Raw genomic sequence first — 24,826 nt, 5'->3', positions numbered from 1 at the left:
TCATGTCAGGACCAATAGATACAAGTGCAACCCCAACAGCCTGGGTCCTGTATATAAAGGACTTTGAGATCTGTGGGTGAAAGGCACTAGCTGTTTCGCAGCTGCACACTTTGCAGGCATGCTGGGAAGGTGACAGATATCAGATGCCAGTGTTTTGACTTGTGCAGGACTGGAAGAGGGACACTGGATAGGACAAGTGTCTGGGCAGTTTTTACATCTCATTCTGGATATTATCTACCTCTTACCATATTTTGGAGGAAATAAGCTTTCTCTTGCACTGATCTTTTCTATCCTTTCTGGATCTCAGTAGAACCTCCAATCTCCTAGTGCATGCTTATAAATATTAGATTCTCTCAAGCAGGAACTTTTCCCCTGAGACTAAAGTTTTATGCACATACACTCATATGTATAAAATAGATATACCCACACAGGCAGTATATCTAGTTACATTTCAAATATATCAGGACAAGAAAGAGTTAAATAACATTGAAATAGTAGCAAAATATCAGTATTATAATTTTGCTGCTGAGGCAGCATGGACAGATGTTACTGAGAGTACAATTAATACTGCATTCATACCCTTAAGCCAGAAACAGTCATACCTAATTCCTGGGAGGTTATATAAAGAAACCTATTATTTGAGCCCCAGAACAATTGTGAGAAGAAAGGGGGAAAAAAAATTCTGACATCATGGTATAACTGGAGAACTACCCCAGGACAAAAAGATGTGCTGCAGTCTTAGATCACGGCAGTGGAGTAACCTTATGTGCCAGCGAGTAGAGTAGCTTGGCACTAGTCTGGGTTAACTAGATCCCTCCTTCCCAGCTCAGTGCCCGTATGCTCACGAAAGTCAAGTTAATCTTAATTGTATTGTATTTCTCATGTCCATGTAAATGGAGAACAGGGCTGTTGCTATGTGACATGTTTTGGATCAGATTATTGAAAACCAGCAGCAGCTAGTGGTTATCGGGGAAGTGTCTGGGATGCTAATAGTGGAGTAAGAACCAGCAAAGCTCTAAGGATGAAATAAATGAGGTGGGAAGCTAGGTTGGCTACTGATGAAGCAGGAGAGGGTAACAGCCCTACTATAAATGACAAGGCACACGTCTCATTGAGGCCAAGTCACATGCAGCCACCCAACCCCCTTAGCCACCAATACTTCCTGGGATCTGTCTAGTCCCCACTGGGACCTAAGCACTCCCATTTCTAGACTTTCTCCAGATATGCTTATTCAGTATGGTGCTTCTAGCTACATTGCATATAACTATTTCTAGAGACTTGATTCCTATTGGATATGATTAATTTTTGTGTTACTTGTTGCCATTCATCTTTTGCAAAGTAGGTTCGGTGGCCAAATAATTTCTATATCTGCTTGTGTGAGTAGATTAAAACTTCTGCTCCCATGTGAAATGGTAAAGTGACTGAGGCAACTTTTTCAAGTTAGCTACAGTTTGAATCTTATTCATTTTTTACTAGGTTCACAAAAGGACTTAGCCATCTAACTGCCAGCTGAGGTGCCTATATCTCAGAATGAAGCCCCCGTGAGATTCACAACCACCTTGCTCATCTGCCACTGAAGCCAGTAGGTGTTACAACTTGCTTGGTGCCTACATTTTTGCAGTAAGCGTTCAATACGTGCCTGCATTTCTGCATATGCCCTGCAGTCCCACCCAGGTGTCTGGATACCAAAGCCCCCCAGAATGACGCCTGGGCTGAGGGAAGATAGGCATTCCTCTGCCAAAATTGCTTGCAGGGACTGATCCAGTGAGTATGCTCAGAGTTCATCTACTAGGTTGGGTATAGGGGACCTTACACCAAATGGCCAGATGGGGGAGAAGATCTCCCTCGTAGTTTTCAGCCTGCTGGTTCGGGTACCCAACCAGGATGTGAGACCCCCAGTTCATGTCCCCCCCTCTGCCTGAGAGGGAGAAGAGATTTGAACAGGGATGTGCTTTCACTCAGGTGAGTGCTTTACACACTGGGCAAGGGGATATTCTGATGTGAAACTCCATCCATCTTGGCTGTTAAAGCTGTTCCACTGTGAATAACTAATTTTAAAAAGTTATTGGAGTAGGGGGAGTGAATCCTGGGTCTCCCAAGTAGTGCTCTAAACACCACAATACAGTCATTCTCATGCCTGAACTAGCTCTTGCTCTGGCTCAGTGACTATTTACTTACAGTGGAACAGCTTCAACAGGAGAGACAGGGAGCCCCATATCAGAATATCCCATATATAGCCCAGTGAGTGGGGCATTCACCTGAGAGATGGCAGGTAGAGGGGGGACCTTGAGCTAGAAGTCTTCCACATCCCAGATGAATACTCTAACCACTTGGCTAAAAGTTATGAGGGAGCATTTCCTTGCAAAAATGGTGCAGACACCTAACCACCAGAGAGAGTTTGCAGCTGAAAATCCAAGCAAAGTGAGGCACTGGACTTCCTGAGTAGAGCAGAGCTTAGGACACACCCTCTTCTTCTTGGCATCTCCTACTGGCTAGTTGAGCTGGGGAACTGCCTAGTGTGCTGGCTGTTGACTCCCATTCTGAGATGCCTGTCTCTCCCCATTCATAGTACAGGGAGCCCCGTGCCTGACTTAGACTTCATGAGTCCCACTGATTTTCTAGGCACCTGAAAGTTATGCATGGTGCCACTCAGCATCACCACACCTAAATTTCTTTGTGAATCTAGCCCTCTCTCTGCATGCTACTGCCTTTTCTTGGTTGTGTCTGTCTGCCTCTGGTCACACTGCAGCCTGTGGGAGCCAGAGTTAAGTCCTGCCCCCAAAGTAAACAATTAGGGATAAATAATGACCTATAATTCCAATAGCAGCCCCCAGTTCTGAGCACCCAGGTTGACTGTGTCTCCATGGTAGCCTTTTTGTCATGATGTTATTGTCATGTAGTCCTTAAACTCATCAATAAAACCTTTAAAACAACACTTGGTTTAAAAGGCTGAGAAAAAAATGGGTGCTAAAGTAATTAGGTTTCCAGCCACAGTTTCCACGTGAGGATATTATAATGGACACATTTGTTCCAATCACATTTGCTTTATAGTTCAGTATGAATTTTCAATAGATTGGTCTGAGATAAGAAAGCTGCAATTCAAATGCAATTATATAAACAGTAAGCTCAGCCTGGTATTAGCTTGGAGAGTATAAAGCACAGCAAGAGCTTGTTCTGGGTCACAGCCTCTCCAGCTCCTCAATGCAGACTCAGGTTCCTGTATTGAGGAAAGATTCAGCTGCCAACAGGTTGGTCTTTGCATGTTCAGTGTTGTTGCAGCTATTGGGTGCTGTAAACTGGACAACGAAGTGGCTTTGGCTCTGGGAAACTTGAGAGAATTCAGAGAGTGATGTCCATATATTTGTAGACACTGTCAATTCAACTTTGTACTTTGAAGGCTGCTAAGCAGACCCTGGAGCTAATCAGAGCTTCATTCTAGGGCACCCTCAGCATGTATGAGAAAGGTCATCAGTGCTGGTAGATGAAGTGAGTTTGTTGATTTGAACTCTTTACTGATGTTCTGTCACTTGTTGTCATTTAAAAGAATGTTACTTAATTATTGGCAGTGTGTCTCTCTCTCCAGCTCCAGACAATGGGCCTCTAGTTAAAACAGACAATTGAAGTGTCAGAAATGTGATGATGTAGTCTGTCTACACAGCCATTTCTCATCATCATTTCACCATTTTATAGGACTTGCTTTCTTTTAGAAAATTATTTTGAAGCCAATGGGATTATTTTTGGGTGTTGTGTTTGTAGTCTGGAGCTCATTGTTTCAAGTGTCACATTTTTAGATCCTTTAGTAGGGAAGGTTGGGGAAACTTCCTGTATTTTATTGTCAGCATTTTAGGGCTCCTTAATAGAAGGTTGGTAATGTGATTTAGCAGCAGGATGGGAACATGGGGTTTGTCTTATTGGCCCATTGATCCAAGTTTTGGCATCCTGCCTCTCGCAGCAAATACTATTTAAAAAAAAAAACACTGAAGGTGGAGGAACTTTGTCAGGCTCTTGTTAGATATAATTTCATTGTCATTTTCCCCATCTGTGAATAATATAACTGCCTCTCCAGTGGCTTCTCAGAACATGGCAGGAGGCCACATTTAATGCTTTCTCCTTTGATATTTTGTTTTTTCATCTAGCATGAATCCCGTCTTTCTGATGTCCCTCCTCCTTGGCCTGACTTTTGGACAGGCAATGTCATTTTGTGCTCCCATTGAGTATATCATCCACGTGGAGAAGAGAGAATGTGCCTACTGTCTGGCTATCAACACCACCATCTGTGCCGGATTCTGCATGACACGGGTATAAAGCGCTGTTCTGTTCTAGGCGCGTGCTTCTAATGTGCCCACTGCTGTGCTATGAATATCTAAGCTCACTCATTATTTCCATTAGAAAATCAGTGGGACAAACTATTCATTTCTTAAGTTATTTATGATAGAAAATCACCCTCTTGCCACATCAGACGCAAAAGCAGACGGAGGGGAAGCCAAGTCCGATGAACCTAGTACCTATAGCGTAAATGTTGAAGTAGAGGATTGGTTGCTCCTCACATGGCAATGGCTTCATCTCTTCTAAATTTGGGGGTTAGGATGGAAAAGAGGTCCCTCTCTTCCTTAATGAGGGACAGGATTTTTTTTTATTACTAATTGTTTTAGTAATTTCTGCCTTCTCTTGTGTATACTTGGTAAATAAATGCACTGATCGAAGTGATGGTAGTACAATGTGGGGAGAGGTGTCTCTCACATAAGCAGGTCCCAGGCTAACCTTAGGGCCAGCACCTGAAATTCCACCCTGAAACTAATAGGCAGTCAGTGCAGGTCAAAGAGCTCTGGTGTCATGTGTGGGTTTACCTGAGCCAGGCAGCAGGTGCAGCATAATGCGGAAATCTTCACCAAGATGTGGCGATCATTCATATGCAGATTTTCAGTGAGGGATCTCAGTAGAACTACACTAGAAATGCAGCAATTACAGTCTGCAAGGAAAGATGCCTGCCTCCTGAACGCAATGAGTGCCTCAGGGAGGTCTTGAGTCACTGAGTCACTCGTGTATCCTTCAGTAAAACAGAATAACATCTCTTTTCTTTGTAGGACAGCAATGGTAAGAAGCTGCTCCTCAAAAGTGCCCTGTCCCAGGATGTCTGCACATATAAAGACGTGGTGTACAGAACAGTGCTACTCCCTGGCTGCCCACGACACACTGTCTCCTATTACTCTTACCCAGTGGCGACGAGCTGCAAGTGTGGTAAATGTAACACTGATTACAGTGACTGCATTCATGAGACAGTCAGAACAGACTATTGCACTAAACCACAGAAGCCCTATAATGTGTGAGCGTCTAAGTAAATGAGGTAGAAATATACCCTCTGCCCCACAGTTAGCTAGTGGCTATCTATAACTGAATCATGAATAAAATTGTATTTCACGACAGATCTGCAGAATTTTTTAATCTGAAGGAATCCTAGCAAATTTATTGTTGTATCACCCTGACAGGGCAAAGCAACTGCAATGTTGGAGGGCACTGGTAGAAGTGAAGGAGGGCAAGGAGGATAAAAATCATTGGTGGGAGTGCAGGAAAGAGTTAGGCATTGGTAGGGGGATGCACCCTTGCTTATTGGATGATGATGACCTAAAACGTGGTGGTCTGCTGCTGTGTCATCTCCAAGATCAACTCCTGATTGTGATTATGTTGGCTCTAGTCCTTGCCTTTGGGTGCCTTCCAGACTGAGTTACTGTAATGTGTTTGTTTCCTCTTTGCCTCTCAGGTGCTGACATCCATCAATACAGCTTAGGGTACTGTCTATTTGAGAGATGCTTCTCCCCAGATAGTGTCTTGGGGTGCTCAAGTATATGTCTGTGCCTTTAAATATCTGGGGTTGGGAACTCCAGAATCAAGGACCTTGCACTGAGAAACCCCCTTCTCCACTTGACTGAAGGAGACGGAGATTGTTGAGCTTTAGGGCCTATCTGTAATTTATTTTTATGGGTAAAGGGGGGTGGAGAACGGGGGCAAGTTGAACCTTCTGTTTGAGTTTTGTTTGTAAAGATTATATGAAATGTGGCTTGGACATATTGGGCACATTTGGTCACTTTCAAAAATAAATGGCATATGATCCTCTTCCAATGTACATTAAGTGGAACTACATATGCCTTGCCCCTCAATTTGGGGCTTACACCTGTTCTGAGCACAGTAAGTGGCAGCCTTCTCTTAGATGCTGAGCAGGCATGGGTCTGTGCCCACCCATAAGGAAATAAGAGTAGGCAAATGAACAGAATTTGTGCTTCACTTGGAACCCCTTTGCAGATGTGAAACAGCAACAGCTGGCTCAAGGGTAAGCTATAAATAAAACCGACAAAATATGCAGTGACAGGAATAGGTAGTTTTCTAGCAGGCAGTTCAAAGCAGGGGAGAAAAGCTGCATAACCCACAGAACCCATTCATGGACTTACAACCTTAGTGTTCACACAGGTCTATTTTATTAAAAGGATTGGAGAAGTAAGAGGTGGAAGAGGCCCATTCAGTCAAACCTAAACCCTTCTATCCCCTGCTCAAACCAATCTCACTCCCTTCACTTATCCAAAGGCTGCATGGGATACCAAGCAGGACTGCAACAAAAGCAGAAATATGGCTCATCAATACGGAAGGATCACCAGCTTTTACAGAAAGGTTGTATGGCAAGTGCAGAGTACAGATGGCTTCTGCAAAGTTGCCATTAATGTTATAAAGGGATTTAAGCTTTCAGTGCACCATGTACATTTAAATCACACAGTGCACACACTGGATTTGAGGAACGGGCTGAAGATACTTACCAGTTTATTCCTCTCGTAACTAACAAAGAAAAAACTGGGAGCATACCTTCCATGAGGTCACTGCCAAGAAAAATAAATGGCTAAATGTAATCAAAGGTAATATTTTAACATGGTTAAAAACTGGATCCATTTCTACCCTCAGGTGCAGCTCCTACCATATTCAATGGTTGCACTGTAAGTTTATTTGAGGGAATAAATAGCCCCGAACTGCTGAGAAGTTCAAGTATGTAACGAGTTATGCTAACAAGTTCAAGCAGCACCTACGTCTCCGCTTAACTATCATGGGTTTAAGAGCATGCAAGATCCTCTGAGGACTCACTCTAAAACTCATATTGTAAGTGATATTGTACAGGATGAATTTCATCCTGAATGCCTATCTAGGATACTTTGCCTATTGTGCTTGTACTATCTGAAATAGCTTTTGTTTTTAGCAGTTACCAAAGAAATCACTATCTTTACAAGGAAATGCTCCATGTTGTAGACTCTGACTTTTTTTTAAGCATTCTGTTCCCAATTAACTAATGAGTGAATTAATGAAACAGAGTTGGTGGAACAGAGAACAAAGAAAGGGAAGTTTTCCATCCCTCATTATAGGTGAAAGATTCCAACTATCACTTACCACAGCTGAAAAATACCAAGACAGACTTTTCTAGTCTGATATTTGGATAACTAAGTGGAGTTAATAGACAAAGACTTGGCCACAAACACATTAGAAAATACGTCGTTCGTGTTCTCTTCATTTAAAAAAAAAAAAAATCTTCCACAGCATGTCCTTAATCTGCATGTAAAACTAAATTCTTTAATCTGTCCCATTAAATTCTATTCTACTGAAGTTCCAAATCAACTACCCCTAATGTCTGATCATGCTGTCCTCTGAAAAGTACACAAAGCTCAGTAAAACAGCAATGGTCATTTCACATATAGTGATTTATCTCTTAGAACCCTCAGCAGTGGGAGGTATTCCCACATGCTAACAATACACAGACTCCTGCACTGCAGTAGTTATTCATGTCACAATTCTGACTCTTGGTGCAAAAGAATAATGGGAAATGCCATGAAAAGGAGACATACAGCATCCCCAGGCTGGACTGTAACACTGACCAGCAGCCCAGAGATACATTGTCTCAACGTCCCATTAACTTTAGCTGATTAGTAACAGTTTATTCAGGGAACACTAGATTCACTAAGACTATAAGTAAATCAGTCTTTGCCATTTATTTCTTGGGCCCTCTTTACATCGCTGGTTCTTGCAGCTTCTGTTCCAACAGATCCATGGAATGAGGGATTAGGATGAATATCTACCATATTGGGAAAGCTCAGCAAAGAACTCCCTTACTCCAATAAAGTAAATGAGTTGGCTATACCAAAAAGAGAAGGAATAACTAGCACTCTGCAGCCAGCCCCACTCAAGAAGGCAGAAGGACCCTTCTTCTACCAAATTTTCCTGAAAATAAAAATATACATTGTTACCAAGCTCTCATATGTATCACTTAATGCTCATATTACCACTGTGCACAGAGTGCTTTTCCCTATACACGTTCAGCTTTCAGGAAAGAGAGAAAAAACACAAATGTAAACTTGTCTGTCTAATTCAGCATCTGTCTAATTCAAAACTAATGCTTCACAATCTATTCAAAACTAAGAACATATTCTAATGTTAGGAGTTCCTGGATCACTGGCAAGGAAGGCTTCCAGCCCCCTGTCACTGCTCTGAAATCAATGTACATTAGGAGCTTAAATGTCTTTGATCTGGGTGAAAGCGTACTGACCCATCAAGGAAGTGAGCTAAGAATGGCTGCCACTTGTATAGAATATCACTAATACCATTTCCCTCACAGGTGCACAGAGCTGTCCATATGTAATTGGCACCAGTGCAACGATCAAGGATATCACCACATTTTTATTGGTGATATGTTTGAGCCAAGGTAATTCACATACAGACAGTGGCCTAATTATCAGTATACTTCAGTGAGGAACAAGACCGTCATTTCTTGTGTCTTATCAAATAAGAAAATACATTCACATTCTGCCAAAAAAAAATCCCATTTATAAATGAATTGGAATATTAATCCCCTTGCTCTCTGTCTAGTGCTACAAAACTAGTTCAGCATTAAGAGCTCACTACTCTCCACAATTACACAAAATGATTCAAAGACATAGAGTACAATTTTCAAGACAGCCCAAATCACATACATTCCTAATTAGTCATTTTTGAAAAATATTGCCCATCATCATTCTTCATTTGTTACGTTGCACAGTCAACTATTCCACTGTAGCTGTCCTCATTTGTTCCTTTGCTTAGTGACTGGGGACATGTCTATTACTGGGAAAACAAATTTCTACTTTGAGTGATTGCTCATATCCTTCCAATATAGGTGAGTGCATGCCACCATGCACGGGTTCCTGGAACTTTTTTCCCCTTAGTAGACCCCGTAGGATCGGCTTAGGTGCCCCCTGGAGTACCGCGTTCATGCCGCGGCACCGCCGACCCTATGGCCCTTCAATTCCTTCTTCCCGCCCGTGATGGTTGCTGGAACGTCTCTTGCTCTTAGCAAGTAGCTTCCCCTTGTAGAACTTGTTATTGTTAGTTTAGTAGTTAAGTATTAAATAGTATTAAGTAGTCTTAATAGAGTAGTTAGCAGTTGAATAGAAGCCCTTAGGGGGGCCGGGCCATGTCCGGCTCACCTGGCTTTAAGCCTTGCGCTGCTTGCCGCAAACCTTTTTCAGTCAGTAACCCTCATGATCGCTGCCTCAAGTGCCTGGGAGAGCAGCACTGGAGGGAGAAGTACAAAATCTGCAAAGCCTTCAAGCCTAGGACTCAGAAAGAGAGGGACATTAGGCTAAAGGCTATCTTGATGGAAGCGGCACTCCGTCCGGCTTCCGAGCCACCACGTTCCACCTCGGCACCGAGTGTCTCCTTGGTGCAGAGTGCTCCTGAGTCCACTCGACGCCAACCATCCCCGATGCCGAAGAAAAGAAGGTGGCACGGGCTTGATGCCCATGCCTCCGCCTCCCCCTCAGCCGAGGGAGAGAGGGCTGCTGTCCCGGGGTAAACCTGCGTGGGGTCCCCCTGGAGGTTGGTCGAGACCCCTGCCAGGGGAGACGTCTCCTGCCAGACGGTCACCGAGGGTAGAGTGCGGAAGCTCCCTTAACAGCTCCGAGTCAGACTCGTCGAGCTTATCCTCCCCACAGCATCGAGGTTGGACCCCGGCACCAGAGGCAGCGCGCTCGAGGAGGCACCAGTCCAAGACCACCTCACGCAGTGGATGCAGCTCTTGCTCCTGCATCCCAGCACCGAGCCCTTCACCAACGTGGCACCGGACCCGATCTCCGGCATTGAGCCCGGAACCAAAAGACCCTGCCACTTCAGTCCATCACAGATCTTGGTCTTCGGAGTTGGGCTCGGCCCCGAAAAGCCACAGACGGCACCGTTCCCGGTCCCCAAAGGGCAAACGGCACCGCAAGTTTGTCGGTGCTGAGGCGTCAGGCGTCGTCGTCCAGCTCGTCGGAGCGTGCGTCCTCCCGTTGGCACCGCTTGCGGCGGCACTGACATTCCTCCACCTCCTCGGGGTCGTCTAGGGGCCGGTCCCCAGCCAGGAGCAATAAGAGCCGGAGACAGGCTTGTTGGCACAGTTCCAGTGGCTCGGGATCCTGGACGGGCAAGGGCACCCAACGCCACCAAGATGCACAGCAGCCAGTACTGATGCCAGCACCGGGAGGAGGAATCAGACCCAGAGGAGGGTCCCTCCATGGTGCCCCGTCAGGAGGGTGAGCACCCTCAATCCTCCTACCCAGATGAGGTGGCCTCTCGGGGCCACTGGGCGCCGCTGACAGACTTCAGGGTGCACCAGGAGCTCCTGAAGCGAGTGGCTGCCAACCTCAACCTGGAGGTCAGGGAGCTCAAGGAGGAGGAGGATCCCCTCTTCGGTGTGCTGGGGTCAGAGGGACCATCACGGGCGGCCCTGCCCATACATGACAGGGTCTTCAAATTTGCCAGGGCCCTGTGGCAAACCCCTGCCTCAGTTACCCCCCACTTCTAAGGGTGCCGAGAAGAAATACTATGTTCCGGCAGAGGGGTTTGAGTTTCTCTTTACCCACCTGGCCTTGGGAACCCTGGTGGTGGACATGGCCAACCAGAGGGACAGGCAGGGGTACCAAGGTACCACTCCCAAAAACAAAAAAAACAAAAAACTAGATTTGTTTGGGAGGAAGATGTACTCCATTGGGGCACTGCAGTTCTGCATAGCAAACCATCAAGCCCTCCTAGGGTGCTATAACTTTAACCTCTGGGACTCCATGAGGCGGTTTGCAGAGAGGTTGCCCCAGAACTAGGTGGTGGACTTTGCCACGGTCCTTGAAGAGAGTATCACAGTGGCAGGGGTGGCGCTACAAACCGCCAGCGATGCTGCAGACACTGCAAGCAGGGCCATGGCCTCTGCAATTGCCATGAGGCGGTGTTCGTGGCTGCAGTGGTCGGGGCTGTCCCAAGAGGTGCAGCAGTCTATACAGAACCTACCCTTTGACGGGTCAGGCCTGTTCTCGGACAAGACTGACGAGAAGCTGCACGCTCTTAAGGATTCGCGAGCTACGCTGCGTTCCTTGGGCCTTTACACTCCCCAGGCCTCGAGGCGTCAGTCTCAGCTGCAGACACAGTGTCAGCAGCAACAGCTTAGGCCTAGGCAACAGCTGGTAGGGGCAGAGAAAGGAACGTGGGGTTTGGGCGATGCAATCGCTCTAGCTCGTCCGCAACCTCCCAGCAAGGGCCCCCCCCACGGGCGAAGCTACAAAAGACAGTTTTGATGGTGCGCCCGAGGGTGACACTCATACCTCTCTCCTGGATCCGTCCCCTACCTTCTTAGACAGGCTAAAACCATTCTACGCCGCTTGGGAAAGCATAACTTCAGACCAGTGGGTCTTTGGAGTAGTTCTCCGAGGATACATCCTGCAATTTACAGCCTTCCCTCCAAACACCGCCTCTACCCCATCCCTCTTCAGGGACCCCTCTCACGAGCAACTCCTCTTACAGGAGGTGAACACCCCCCTCACCCTGGAGGCGGTGGAAGCGGTCCCCCCACATGAGATAGGGAGAGGATTTTACTCCAGATATTTCCTCATCCCCCAAGCAAAAGGGGGCCTAAGGCCCATATTAGACCTATGCCGACTAAACAAGTTTATCAAGCGTCTTAGGTTCCATATGGTTTCCTTAGCCTCTCCTGGTGGAGAGGCTGTACCCGCAGGTCCGTGACCCAGTGCCTCCCTGGGATCTTAACCTGGTCCTCTCCAGATTAACGGGGCCCCCCTTTGAGCCCATGGCTACATGCCCTCTGCTCGTCCTATTGTGGAAGGTAATCTTCCTGGTGGCCATTACTTCGGCTAGGAAGGTTTCCGAGATTAGAGCTTTGACCCCCCCATATGGTGTTTTACAAAGATAAGGTGCGGTTGAGACCCCATCCATCCTTCCTGCCTAAGGTGGTCTCCCAATTTCACTATAACCAAGACATCTTCCTCCCCATGTTTTTTTCCAAACTGCACGGTTCGGAGGAGGAGCGGAGATAGCACTCCCTGGATGTCAGACGGGCCCTGGTCGTCTACATCGACAGGACAAAGCCATTCTGGAAGTCGACGCAGCTCTTCATTGCAGTGGCAGACTGGATGAAAGGCTCACCTGTCTCCACCTAGCGCGTCTCCGCGTGGATCACCGCCTGCATTAAGTGCTGCTACGAGCAGGCGAATGTACCGCTTCCAGTGGCCATTTCAGCACACTCAACCAGAGCCCAGGCCTCATCTGAGGCCTTCCTGGAGAGGGTGTCCCTGCAGGACATCTGCAAAGCTGCCACCTGGTCATCTGTGCACACCTTTACATCCCACTACGCCATCGTGCAGCAGGGATTCGGCAGAGCCGTGCTGATGAGGGCAGCTCACCAGTAACTCCTACCCACCTCCAAGATATTGCTTTTTAATTACCTATATTGGAATGGATATGAGCAATCACTTGAAGAAGAAAACAGGGTTACTTACCAGTAACTGCTGTTCTTCGAGATATGTTGCTCATATCCATTCCACACACATCCTCCGTTCCCGCTGCTGGAGTTGGCAGAAAGAAGGGACTGAGAGGCCTTAAGATCGGCGGTGCCTCATATACCGTAGCATGAGCGCGATACTCCAGGGGGCACCTAAACCGACCCTACGGAGTCTGCTAAGGGGAAAAAGGTTCCGGGAACCCATGCACAGTGGTGTGCACTCACCTATATTGGAATGGATATGAGCAATACATCTCAAAGAACAACAGTTACTGGTAAGTAACCCTGTTTTTTCCATGATAAAGCATACTGTTGGCTTGAACAGATTTATACATGCGGGTCTAGGAAAGGACACCTGGACTAAATCATTCTTGTCAGTTTTCCAGACTAATACTTTTCCTGTTTTATTTTAGTAGACCGCAGAGACCAGAATGATCTCTTCTGCCCCCTACCCAGTAAGATGAAGGCAAGTGTGTTAGGTTCTGTTTGAATCCCCTTCTAACCTAAAAAAAGTGCAACATGTTTCCACTGACCTGGTTGTACATTGAATAGTTACCAGCCCAATGTTCCACAGAGCTGCTGTCACATGTTGTTTGTATTATACAGGAACATACAGGCTGCAACACTGATCAGACCATTGGTCTGTCCAGTCTCGCCTCCCACTATAGCCAAGACTTAATGCTTAAAAACAGGAAAAAAGACTATAATACACCTACCAAGATATTCCTGCTCCTTTTGAAATCAATTGGAAGTTTAATTCATGTCTGTGTGAAGTAGCATTTCTTTATATTGATTCTAAACTTGTTGACCTTTAATTTCCATTGAGCTTTCCTGGAACCATCAGCATTCTTTGTTTGGAAATCCTAACAGCACTCTAAGACTGTTTTAAAGGTCTCATTGCTACAGCTGCCCTCCCCAAAAACAACTCTTCACTAATCCACGGAACAGCTGTTGAGGCATCTATCCCACAGCACAGACAGGAAGGGGATTGTTATAAAAAGCCTCTTACTATCACACGATTGATAGATACAGCTGCCACAGAGCCAGCCACACAACCAGCTAGAAATGAGTGATAAAATGGGGTTCTGTCGTCCAGAGACTCCTGCCCTGCTCTGTTCAGACGTGCAAACAGTGGAAAGTAGATGATGGAGAAGGAAACATCTCTGGAAAAAAGAAGGTACCAGGTTTCAATAATACCCTTGATCAGCAGTCTTCAACAATGATAGTGGAAAATGAGAAATGGACTGTTACCACCTCAGTAAAGTGGCTCCAAGACCCTTATAGAGTCCCATAATGCCTTGCATATACAGAAGCACAACTGCTATCTGTGTAGCAAATATTCTGTTTGTAAGTGCAGCAAGTCCAATGTTATGTGCTGTGGAGCTACAAGTTTGCAGCCAGAACTTGAACAGTGAACTCCACTCACAAATTGTTAAGATGCTGAAATGAAGCAAGAAATGATGTCAAGCTTACTTATTTCCTAGCACCCTTCATGAAGTTTTGGCTCTAGTTCTTCATCCCTCAATACATATGAGGCTGGAGATGTCTGGCTATGGCCACCATCCAAAACACCATTTTACAAGAAGTGACCTGCACTCAAGAAGTCTCATACCAAAGCTGATACTTCTCGCTGATCTCTCTCACCCACTGTACCATGCTGCTACCTGACAAGACATTGGCAGTTCTACATTACCAAACCCAGTCACCCACAACAGACTGACAATAGATCAGGACAAGATTCCTTGTTGTCCTCCATTCTGGGGCCAAAGTGTTGTACAAAGATTGATCTCACTGATTGTAGCTCTTAGGCAGTGAGAGCTAAACCCTGAAACACTATTAACAGCTCTATCATTCACGATTTCAGACATCTGTGTGTAAATGAAAATGTGACTCTTTTTAGCAGACACACATTAACACCCAGAAACTGAAAATCAAAGCCAAATATGTTGTAAATGAGGGGGATAAGTGCTCAGTTACCTACTCTCCCTGCATCCTGTATTAGATTTTCAGCATCTCTGTGGGAAAGGTGATGAAGACCTGGCATGTTCCAGCACCACAACCTGCCACCATCTCTTTAGATATGGTCAAGCTCATTCTAAAATGGAGGAGAAAAAGATTATGGTATAGCAATCTCTGTTTCTGATTGCAAATCATATAGGGGTAACAAAATACCTCAATATGCTGATCTCATCACCCATACCTTATTTCAATGTGCTAAGGCAAAGTCTAAAAGGTAATAACTTCTGCGAAAAAACAAATTCTTTATCCAACACTATACCCAACACTGTTCTGCATCTGTTACTTACATACATCTTTGGCAGCATAAGATGCTGTACTTAACTAGCAGTTTTGTTAAACAACTGAGTTACTTTCAGTTCCATTCAAAGCAAGGGGGAAAAGTTAACATTAATAAAACTGACACAAAATGCCATTTCTACCCTCTGAGAAGTTTTCCTTCTTCCTGCACCATACACGCTTTATGCTCTTAGCTGCTGTGTAACCATGGCCAAACATTACATGTGTGTTTGCAATCTAACAGGCTATTGTAATATTAAATTGTTATGAACATATTAGGTCAGTTTTTTAAAACTTTAATAACTTTTTGAGCCTGATCATGAAGCTCTTCTGTACACAAGTCATCCCCCTGAGTTCCTGGGAAGCTGGCCTCCATTTACTTCAGTAGGACTACCTTGTGTAAGTGAAGGATGCAGGATTGCACCCTTAAAATTTATCTAGGAACTCATATAATTATCATCATGGTAGTATAGGAACAAACATCTAATGCAAACTAAGACACTCCCTCTCTAGGCTGGTTGTCTTTGGGTCCTATAAATAATTCACATGGCTTTGATGGAGTTTGGTTTTTATCGAAATTAAACCTTTTATTCAGAATGTATTCCACAAAATCACCACTAGGGCAAGTCAAAGTAGGTACATCAAACTCTAACATATACAAAGTATCATGTTCTAGATATCTTGACTATCCAAAAAGGAACATACCCATCCCTCGCCAAGTAGTGCCTGAAATAGTCATTTGCAGCAAGCTTGATTGCCTTCTCAGGTGTTACTAGGGTTAGATTTACTGCGGCACCTAAAAATAAATACACTTCTCTTAATTAAAGAGTGTCTTCTATTTAATTCTTATAGAAATAACTAATGTATCTCTGGAAATGTGGGTGCAGTCCTCCAACAAACCATGTGAATTTAAATTACATTTCACTAGATTACTGTGCAAGGAATCTTAAATATTCATGGGATGTGTATTGTACAAACTTGAATTTAACAATGTCTATAACATATAGCTTTGCATTTAGCAAATGACAGGAAAGAGGCCTAGAACTCCAATCCAAATGTCTTAATTTTGTTTTATTTTAATTGCAGCAAAGCTTCTGATAGAGACTAATTTAATCATATTAGGCAAAATTATAATAAAACCTTTGCCTAGAGCAATTGTCATAGGCAGTTAGTGATATGTCTGCAGTACATACACAGAAGTTTTCAAATTTCTAACTCTGCAGACAAGCTCTTATTTTAAATAAGTGGAGAATCACAAGGACTTTGAAGACAAAACAGAAATCTTGTTTATTGATGTGGTATCAATCACTAATTAACATTATGTCACCAGTGCTCTCTACTGGTTGGAGGATCACAGCTGTCGGATGTGAGTTTTCATACTGCACTTATGGCAAGAAACCTACAGAGGCTATTAGCTCTAATACTACTACAGCAACAGAGATGCACCTTTGATTGAAGACTGTATCTTAGGGTCAAAGTTATATATTCCCAATTTCAACTGTTAAATCCATGCAGCCATACATAATGTGCAGAATAGCTGATGATTCTAAAGTCCCTATGCCTACAAAATTATTACAGTAGAAACTATTATCCCATTTGTGAAAACAAAGCATACACTATAACACAGACATTCCAAAACTGTGAGGTACCCAACTGAAAGCAGCAGGTATGTTAAATGAGCCAAAGCAAATGGGGACGACAAGAGGCAGAGAAGTCCTTTATCTTTATAATCAGATCAAGTTTTTGAAAAGCCCTGCCCCCAACTCCAGTATGCAGTGATAAATTTTGCAGACTAGTTTTTTTGGCAGGAATAAGTTGGGACAAGCCCCCACAATTGTTAATACACTTAAGCAGTGTGAGTCACACATGTGAGGGAGCTCTGAAGTTGCCCAACACTGAAACAAATGCGATTAATGTAAAATGGTTGTGGTAAAAACCAGTAAATTTGCTAGATTATTTTTCATTTGTCATACTAAAGATCTGTAGAATTCACTTACTTTGCCAAATATCAGCAGTACGTAGCACAAATTAGATTAGCAAACAAACTAACTAACAATCTATTGCTGGAAAGATGACTGAATTTTTTTGTTAAACAGTCTTGCTGGGATGCAATATTCAGTGTCATTATCCCAACATTGATAAGCCTTTAAAACAGATGTTTGGCAGAGAAAGAATTTATATGGAAATGAAGAGAAAACTTCTTTACTGAGAGCATAAACACCTCAGTAGGCTGTGTCTACAGATAGGGGGAAAGAGGGAACTATACCTGTTTACAATGGTAAGCAGCACTGCAAAACCATTAAATGTTCCATCATGACTTGATTGACTAGCCTTCAAAATCCACAGCAGCCAAGATCTGCCATAGAAAACCACAGATGCAACAAAAAACATTCTATTTTGCCTAGACATTAGCAGTAAAAGTCATTGAGGGAAAATAATTAGGATGTCTATCTTTATATTTTTCTTAAAATCTATGTTAAAATGCTGGCTTTTGTATTAAAGGATCATTTCTTGCTAAGTGTCCATTCACAAGCTCTGAAAGCTTCTTCCCCTTGGCAAAGATTTCTGCACTATGGGGTTGTGGCTCTCAAAAACTAAATTAACTCTCTTGTAGATTTATCAGAGGTGAACAGTCTTTAGGGATACTGTACCTGTGAACAAAGAAGAACTTAGGAACTAACTTTCCAATTTGATAACAGTGGATTTATATAGGATCCTGGCATACCCATCTCCCCCTTTAACACATCCCAATCATGGCTGTGAATACTTACCTGGACACGAACTAATAGAAAGGCATGATATATGCAGTACATAAAGGAGCTTCATATATTACTTGGCAGAGTCAAAACCCTGGCTGAAGTGAGCGTGTCCTTAAATTTTAACTGGCCTCCTCTTAGGTATGGCTATCATGATTACATGCGCTATATTAGGCCTCTCACAAATCTGAAAGATGGATCCTCACACAACTTCTTTTAATTATCTGCTTTGTGCCTATAGTTGAGTTCTTTGTTTGTCATCTGGTTACCAGCACTTGCACAACAGAGTATGTAAACAATAGAAAGTTTGGATAAAATGTATAACAACAATTTTAACCAACCCCCTAAAAGCTTCCAGTCTTATGAGATTTTTCTAGGGCTTTGTAATGTTCCACTCTTTTCACAAGTGGCCTTTAATGTTGGGTACTCAGCTTTAAACACGTTGGGTCTGATTTTCATAACTTCTGAGTATCTGCAGCTCCCATTGATTTTAATATCTCTGAAATTCTGGCCCATGATGTATGATGTTGGGAACCCAAAATATTTTGAAAATGTTGGCGAAAAGGAATGGAGAATCACTGTGATTTTGTGTTACCTAAACTAGCTACAAAACAGGAAAAAGTCTTATCTCTGTACATCCCGAAATAGCCCTCTGAGTGCAATGTCTTAACTAGACAATGAAGCCTGGCCAAGACAAAACATGGCAATTTGAACTCATCTGTCAAAGATTTAAACATAGCCTATAAGTTTTTGGAAAGCAACCATATATTTAGTTATTCCAGTTATTAATATTAAAAATGGAAATTGCAAAGGAAAAACTAACTGCATCCTCATAAAAGACTTTACAGACAAGCCTGTGTCAATTGAGCATAGACGTGCCCGTTTCATGAGACACTTACCTTGCTGGGTCCAGGACTTTGGCAGCAACAGAAAATGAGAGTTTAAGCACAAAAGGATTCAAAAGTCTGAAGGCTCAGACCAAACTAATGCAGTGCAACCACGTTTGACACAGAAGCAACTGTGACTGGTCAATACGAGAGACTAATAGGAAGGCGACAAAATGTCTAATGAATGCACACCATGACAGTACCACAGTGGGATATTCCCCTTTGCCTAACTAAATTATGGATTTCAAATGTGTTAACACAATTTCCAACATTTCTTCAAAGGGCTTGTATTCCACAAACTTTTTGTAGGTGGCAGTTTCTCTGGTATGTACATAAAAACTCTACTGGCTTCAGAATTCATTTCTAAAGTTCATTTACATGCTTTTGTATGCTTGCTGTCCGCTCCTCTGATTCTGTAACCGGGTTTTAGTCAGATCAATTAGAAAAACACAGGAAATGCCAATGATCCCCGCTGAGGTTAGGAGGCAGACTGAACAAGAGAACGTGCATGTGAAATGGAAGCAAATGAAACAATGATCTTTATTTCCCAAAACTCACCTGTGCTGTGTAAAACAAACAGGTCTCCCTAATACCCTTTCACGCTGAACTGGAAAAGCTCAGCATCTATTTAGAATTATTTGACATAATCTCAGACTCCTTTTTAATCTGAACTAGGGTTTGGAATTATGTTAGTTTTGCATTGCGTATACCCAGCCCTTGTTCAGTCATCACTACTATCACAAGGTGCCTGCTCTGAAGCAATTTCTATTCCTTATTTAGCTTTAGTGCTACACCATCTCTCCAGATAGCTTATATGTCCATATACAAAAACCAAAGCAGCTCTGAAAACTTTGTGTGGAACTTCCAGACAAAGCTGAAATCTCTGAATAGGTGCAGGAAAATTGTCAGTTTTAAATATTACTATTCTTATACCGGTGCACTTTGTAGAGACTTATCCTGCAGACTATATCCACAGCATCTACTAGCATATTACACAATACTTTGTTAAAAATGAAAATTTGTCAAAATAAAGGAATAAAATAAATTTTGTGATCTATTTGATTTTGATGTATCTTGATCATTTAAAGTGCGCTTGTTGGCTTACTCGTTAATTTCCAAAATCTAGCAAAGGATCTCCCAGTTATTAGTGTGAATTTGTGAGGTTCTATTGTACCCACATAGGAACACAGCAAATACTTTCAGCAGATCTGCTTTTTAACATTCCAGAACCTTGAAACCTACCTAATCTGTTTCTCAGCCATTTTCTTTAGCATTCACCAAGTGAGACATGTTTACACTTTTTAGTCAATCAATAAAGATGCTGCTGGAGAGAAGTTGGTTGTTAAGCAGCAAATCCCAAGTAGTGTCTGTGAAGAAAAACTAAGCTTTAAAACCTTCTGTTCGTTCTGTATATAAAACCCAGCATTACCTCACTGGATGCATAAAAATACAGCTCCATGCCATCTCAAATTCCCTGGGCAGGGAATGTGTAACAAATCAGAGCAGGCCTTGCCTGCTGCAGAATGCCAGCTTGTCTCCACGTGGTGCCCCAAGAAACTGACAAGTTTGGCGCTGACACAGGTGTGGCACCTGATGCTCTCTGGCCTGTGTAATGCAGCTCACACTAGCAAGGGTCCTGTCCCACGTGCCCCCTGCCCCATCTTGCGGCCCCCTCCTGCTGTCTCAGCCACAGCCAGCTCCGTAGGCCCAGGCTGCCGCCCGCCCGGACCTCGCGCCTGTCTGGCACGATCGCTGGTGGGGCGTGAATAACGGGCGGGGCAATAACAGCCCCGCGGCCAGCGGGCCACTGGGATTCGGTCACGCACTAGACGCAAACTCTCGTCGCCTCTCCCGCCCGCTGCTAGCCCCGCCCCTCTGATACTGTGTGTATATGCGCAGCGCGACCGATGGATGGCGCTGTCCGGGGTGGCCTAGCCCAGGGATTAGCTTCCATTAGCAGAAGGGAGTATGATTGGCAGGCGCTGTAGCCTATAGCGTGCGGGAGGATAATGACCCCCACCTATTTTCTGGACGCGGGTTTAATATACTTAGAAACAGCGTCCCTTCCCCGCCCAGCGTCGCCAGCCTCGAACTCGGTCACCCACACCGTCACGTGCCCGTCCTCACTGACTGGCGCTGGGCGCTGGCTTGGCTTCTCGCGCCTTAGGCTCCCGCTGTCGTCCCCTCAGCGCCTGGACGAGAGACCTCCCCGTAGACCGACCGTCCCCTCAGCGACGGGCAGCGACAGAGAGACCCAGTTAAGCCCCACAGTGCCGGACAGCAAGACCCCCCGTAGACCGCGCCATCCCCTCAGTGCCCGGCGGAGAAACCCCATAAACCCCTCCCCAATCCCCTCAGTGCTGGGCTGAGAGAAATCCACGAACCTCCTCAACCCCCTCAGTGCCGGGCAGAGAGACTCCGTAAACCCCTCCCCCAATCCCCTCAGTGCCGGGCAGAGAGACTCCGTAAACCCCTCCCCCAATCCCCTCAGTGCCCGGCGGAGAAACCCCATAAACCCCTCCCCCAATCCCCTCAGTGCTGGGCTGAGAGAGAGACCCACTAACCTCCTCAACCCCCTCAGTGCCGGGCTGAGAGACTTCGTAAACCCCTCCCCCAATCCCCTCAGTGCCCGGCGGAGAAACCCCATAAACCCCTCCCCAATCCCTTCAGTGCCGGCTGAGAGAGAGACCCACTAACCTCCTCAACCCCCTCAGTGCCGGGCTGAGAGACTTCGTAAACCCCTCCCCCAATCCCCTCAGTGCCCGGCGGAGAAACCCCATAAACCCCTCCCCAATCCCTTCAGTGCCGGCTGAGAGAGAGACCCACTAACCTCCTCAACCCCCTCAGTGCCGGGCTGAGAGACTGCATAAACCCCTCCCCCAATCCCCTCAGTGCCGGGCAGAGAGACTCCGTAAACCCCTCCCCCAATCGCCTCAGTGCCCGGCGGAGAAACCCCATAAACCCCTCTCCCAATCCCCTCAGTGCTGGGCTGAGAGAGAGACCCACTAACCTCCTCAACGCCGGGCTCAGAGACCCCCCCATAACCCCGCCAAGTGTGGGCAGGGCGAGCCTGGTAATTTCCCCAACCCTTCAATGCTAGGCAGAGAGACCCCCTCGTAACCCTCCCCATCCTCTCAGTGCCTGTCAAAGAAATCCCTATAACCTCCCTGTGACCCATCCATGCCTATGGTAGCCCACCTGAAAATGCCATGGTCTGGACAGATTACAAAAGGAGATCCGATTTTCCCAGAACTGGTGAGTAACACTGAAGTTAGATTCCTGACCAGTCACAAACGGTGCTCCTGGTTTCGCACACTGGTTTCGCACACTGTGTGTTCAACACGGAACACACAGCCCCCTTTACTGAATTTCAGTCACTGGTTCACAATTAGCAACTGGATCAAGTAAAGAGATGTTATTTAAAACTCTATTCCCTTTACCAAAATGTTCTCCTGATCCTCAAAGAGTCAGCCACATTGCCAGATCAATATAAGTTTGGGTCTTACCCAAAATACCAAACTGCCAACCAATCCTTTAGTAACTAAAACTAAAGGTTTATTATAAAAGGAAAGAAATAAGATGAGAGATGGTAAGTGGTCAAAACAATCAGATATTTACACATGACTTTAAAGTCCATATATATCAGATTCTCAGCAGAATTGTGGAGTTTGCAGGCTTGTACAGTTCCTCTGATGTACATCCAGTATCCGGATGGGTCTCAGTCCTTTGTTTCACAGCTTCAGGTGTAGATTAGTTGATCCAGTGATAGGAATGAAGACAAGATGGAGATGGTGCAGCTGCATTTTATAGTTTCTGCAGTGAGGCTTGTACTGCTTTTATCCCAAACAGAGCACATGGCAAGGAAAAGCCTCAGAGTCCCCTATTCATAGGTATAGTCCTATATGTCCTGGTGACTCATAAGGTGTAGCCCCTGGATTCATGAATCTTTCACTGGATTCATTGTCCATTTGATGGCCTTGATGGGTCATTAAGCAGGCTTAGTGCTGCTGCCATCCCGTCTGCGGGTGTCAGCCAGAAAGACAGCACAAGTTTGAAATACAAATATACCATACATATTTAGAACTTATAATACAAAACTGATACATACATATAAACATGCTTACTGATCTTTGCAAATGAGGAAGGGGAGTTAAGACGGGACAAGAGCCCAGAAGGGGTAGAGGGCGAGACACAGCTCTGCAGGTCGTCTCTGAGAAGAGTCAGTGGATGGCCCAGAGAAGAGAGACTCAGGCAGAAGCGCTAGGATGGGATGGTGAACAGAAACTGCAGGAAGTCTGTAGACTCTTGCAGGATCCCAAACTTGAAAGGAAGGAACTTTAAGAAGTCAGGAGAAAGCTATGGTGTCTGCACTAAGAGATGTAACCTGTGGACCAAAGGGGCCCTGGCTGAAGGCTATAGATTAAAGGGGAATGACTCAGAAAGGTCTGTATTTTAGAGTATGACCCAAGAAGAACTAATCAATAACCAGTTGTACTGTGATCCCTGAACAGAGGGAAATTCGGGGTGAAGATGGTATAAAAGACTATGTGAGGCAGCAGAAATTTGTTTATTTTCAGTTTCAAGAAATAAAGTGATAGCCTGAGGAAAATAATCATAATGGGCATGAAGCTGTGTCTCCAAAGGGCTGTCAGCCTCACACTCTTCTTTCTATATCTGCCTTTAGGGCAACCTAGGAGGAGAAATTAATCATGATAATATTGAGTTCTTATACAGAGTTGTTCATTAAACCACTGTACGCACATGAGCTAATGAATGCACACAAAACCTCCAGGAAGTATCCCAATAACTCAAACTACCTGAGCAACACCAAATATATTTGCATAATTGGCTGTTCGGATAATCTAGAATCAATAGGTTGGGAGTCAGGAGAACTATAAGGTAGGTTGGCAGTTAGTTAGGAAGACAGTGTCATCTAGTGGATAGAACATTGGACTGGGACTCAGGAGACTTAGATTCCATCCCTCTGCTACCACAGGCTCCCTGTGTGACTTTTGGCAAATCGCTTCCGCTCTGAGTGGCTCTGTGACTCTCCCACCCTTTGTCTGCCTTGTCTTACTTGTCAGAACAGGGACTGTCTCACTGAGCATGTGCAAAGTCAGCAGGATGAGACCTCAGTTTTGATTGGGGCCTCTAGGTGCTACTATGATAAACAGAATAACAAAGAGGAAGATTCAGTCAGCAGGAGTTCATGTGAGCAGCATTTGGCTGCACAATTATCCCACTTTCCAGAAGTAGTGACTGAGGCAGAGAGGTGACATGACTTGCTCAAGTGTGATAATTATGCTCATAGCACACACAGAGAGAAGTTAGAGAAAAACGTAAATATTCTTGCTGGATGGTTGTAACCTAATACTACATCGTTTCTTGGAATTCAGAACAATAACGCAAAACCCCCAAAACAAAGAGATGAAGCAGGCTGCTCTCTAAAACAGAGAGGTACAACTCATCCCACATTACTGTAGGTTGTCAGGCTGCAGACTCACTCTGATCTCACACTTCTTTACAGAGTACCCTATCCTGCAAGCAGTATAAGGAAAACCCCCCACTCCTAAACTGATAGCTTATAATTCCAAACTGTCCTCAATATACCACAGTAATGCCATGTATTGTAGGATGTTTTAAAATACATGTGTCCTCTCCTTACTTTCACAGTCCTCCATGGCCTAGCCCTGCCCTACTTATCCAACCTGCTGTCTTATCACAAGATCGACTCCTGCTTTCATTCTGCCAACAACATCAGCCTTGATCACCCACTTCTTCACTTCTCTGACAAGCACTTTCAACACTCTTAAGGCAATGCCCATTATGAACAGGAAAAAGCCCCCAGGAAATATCTTCAAAAGAACAACCTTATCCTCTGTCAGCTCCTTTCTCAAAACTCACCTGAACCATCACACGTGCAAGAATACAATCTGATAAGGTCTAGGCAGATGGTGAGCTGTGATCACTGCTACTGGTGAGCTAAGAATGATTGTATATGTTTGCTACACCCTCTCCTGCAACCCATCCAGGCCCATTTGTTTGTCTCATTGTCTGTTACCTCT

General features: G+C 44.7%; 1 protein-coding gene, 1 long non-coding RNA gene and 1 pseudogene across 5 annotated transcripts in view; 1 reads left to right on the top strand and 2 right to left on the bottom strand.

Annotated features, from left to right (window-relative positions):
- The window catches only part of LOC137160258 (thyrotropin subunit beta-like), a 78,777-nt gene extending 72,672 nt beyond the window's left edge, over positions 1-6,105 (top strand). For 3 of the 4 annotated variants that reach the window (XM_067558727.1, XM_067558723.1, XM_067558725.1), the window contains exons 2-3: positions 4,137-4,299; positions 5,085-6,105. In XM_067558727.1, the coding sequence (XP_067414828.1) occupies positions 4,138-4,299; positions 5,085-5,327 (405 nt within the window). In that variant the 5' untranslated portion in view covers position 4,137 and the 3' untranslated portion in view covers positions 5,328-6,105. Of the gene's footprint in view, positions 1-3,790; positions 3,864-4,136; positions 4,300-5,084 lie in introns of those variants that run through there. The other variant, XM_067558726.1, reaches the window with a different exon arrangement.
- Positions 1-21,185, bottom strand: part of LOC137160261 (uncharacterized) — a 28,101-nt gene extending 6,916 nt beyond the window's left edge. Inside the window, exons 1-2 of the long non-coding RNA XR_010921824.1 lie at positions 20,782-21,185; positions 20,004-20,128 (exon numbers count right to left, since the gene is read on the bottom strand). This is a non-coding gene — a long non-coding RNA (uncharacterized lncRNA). The remainder of the gene's footprint in view (positions 1-20,003; positions 20,129-20,781) is intronic.
- LOC137160238 (mitochondrial glutamate carrier 1-like) lies at positions 8,013-19,750 on the bottom strand (annotated as a pseudogene).
- Positions 21,186-24,826: the final 3,641 nt, after the last annotated feature.

Source organism: Emydura macquarii, unplaced genomic scaffold (assembly GCF_026122565.2).
Source record: "Emydura macquarii macquarii isolate MOO-44397 ecotype Brisbane River unplaced genomic scaffold, CSIRO-AGI_Emac_v2 contig_2184, whole genome shotgun sequence".
NCBI classification, from domain to species: domain Eukaryota; kingdom Metazoa; phylum Chordata; order Testudines; family Chelidae; genus Emydura; species Emydura macquarii.
The sequence above is the reverse complement of the archived record's forward strand: the minus strand, read 5'-3'. Positions and strand labels throughout refer to the sequence as shown.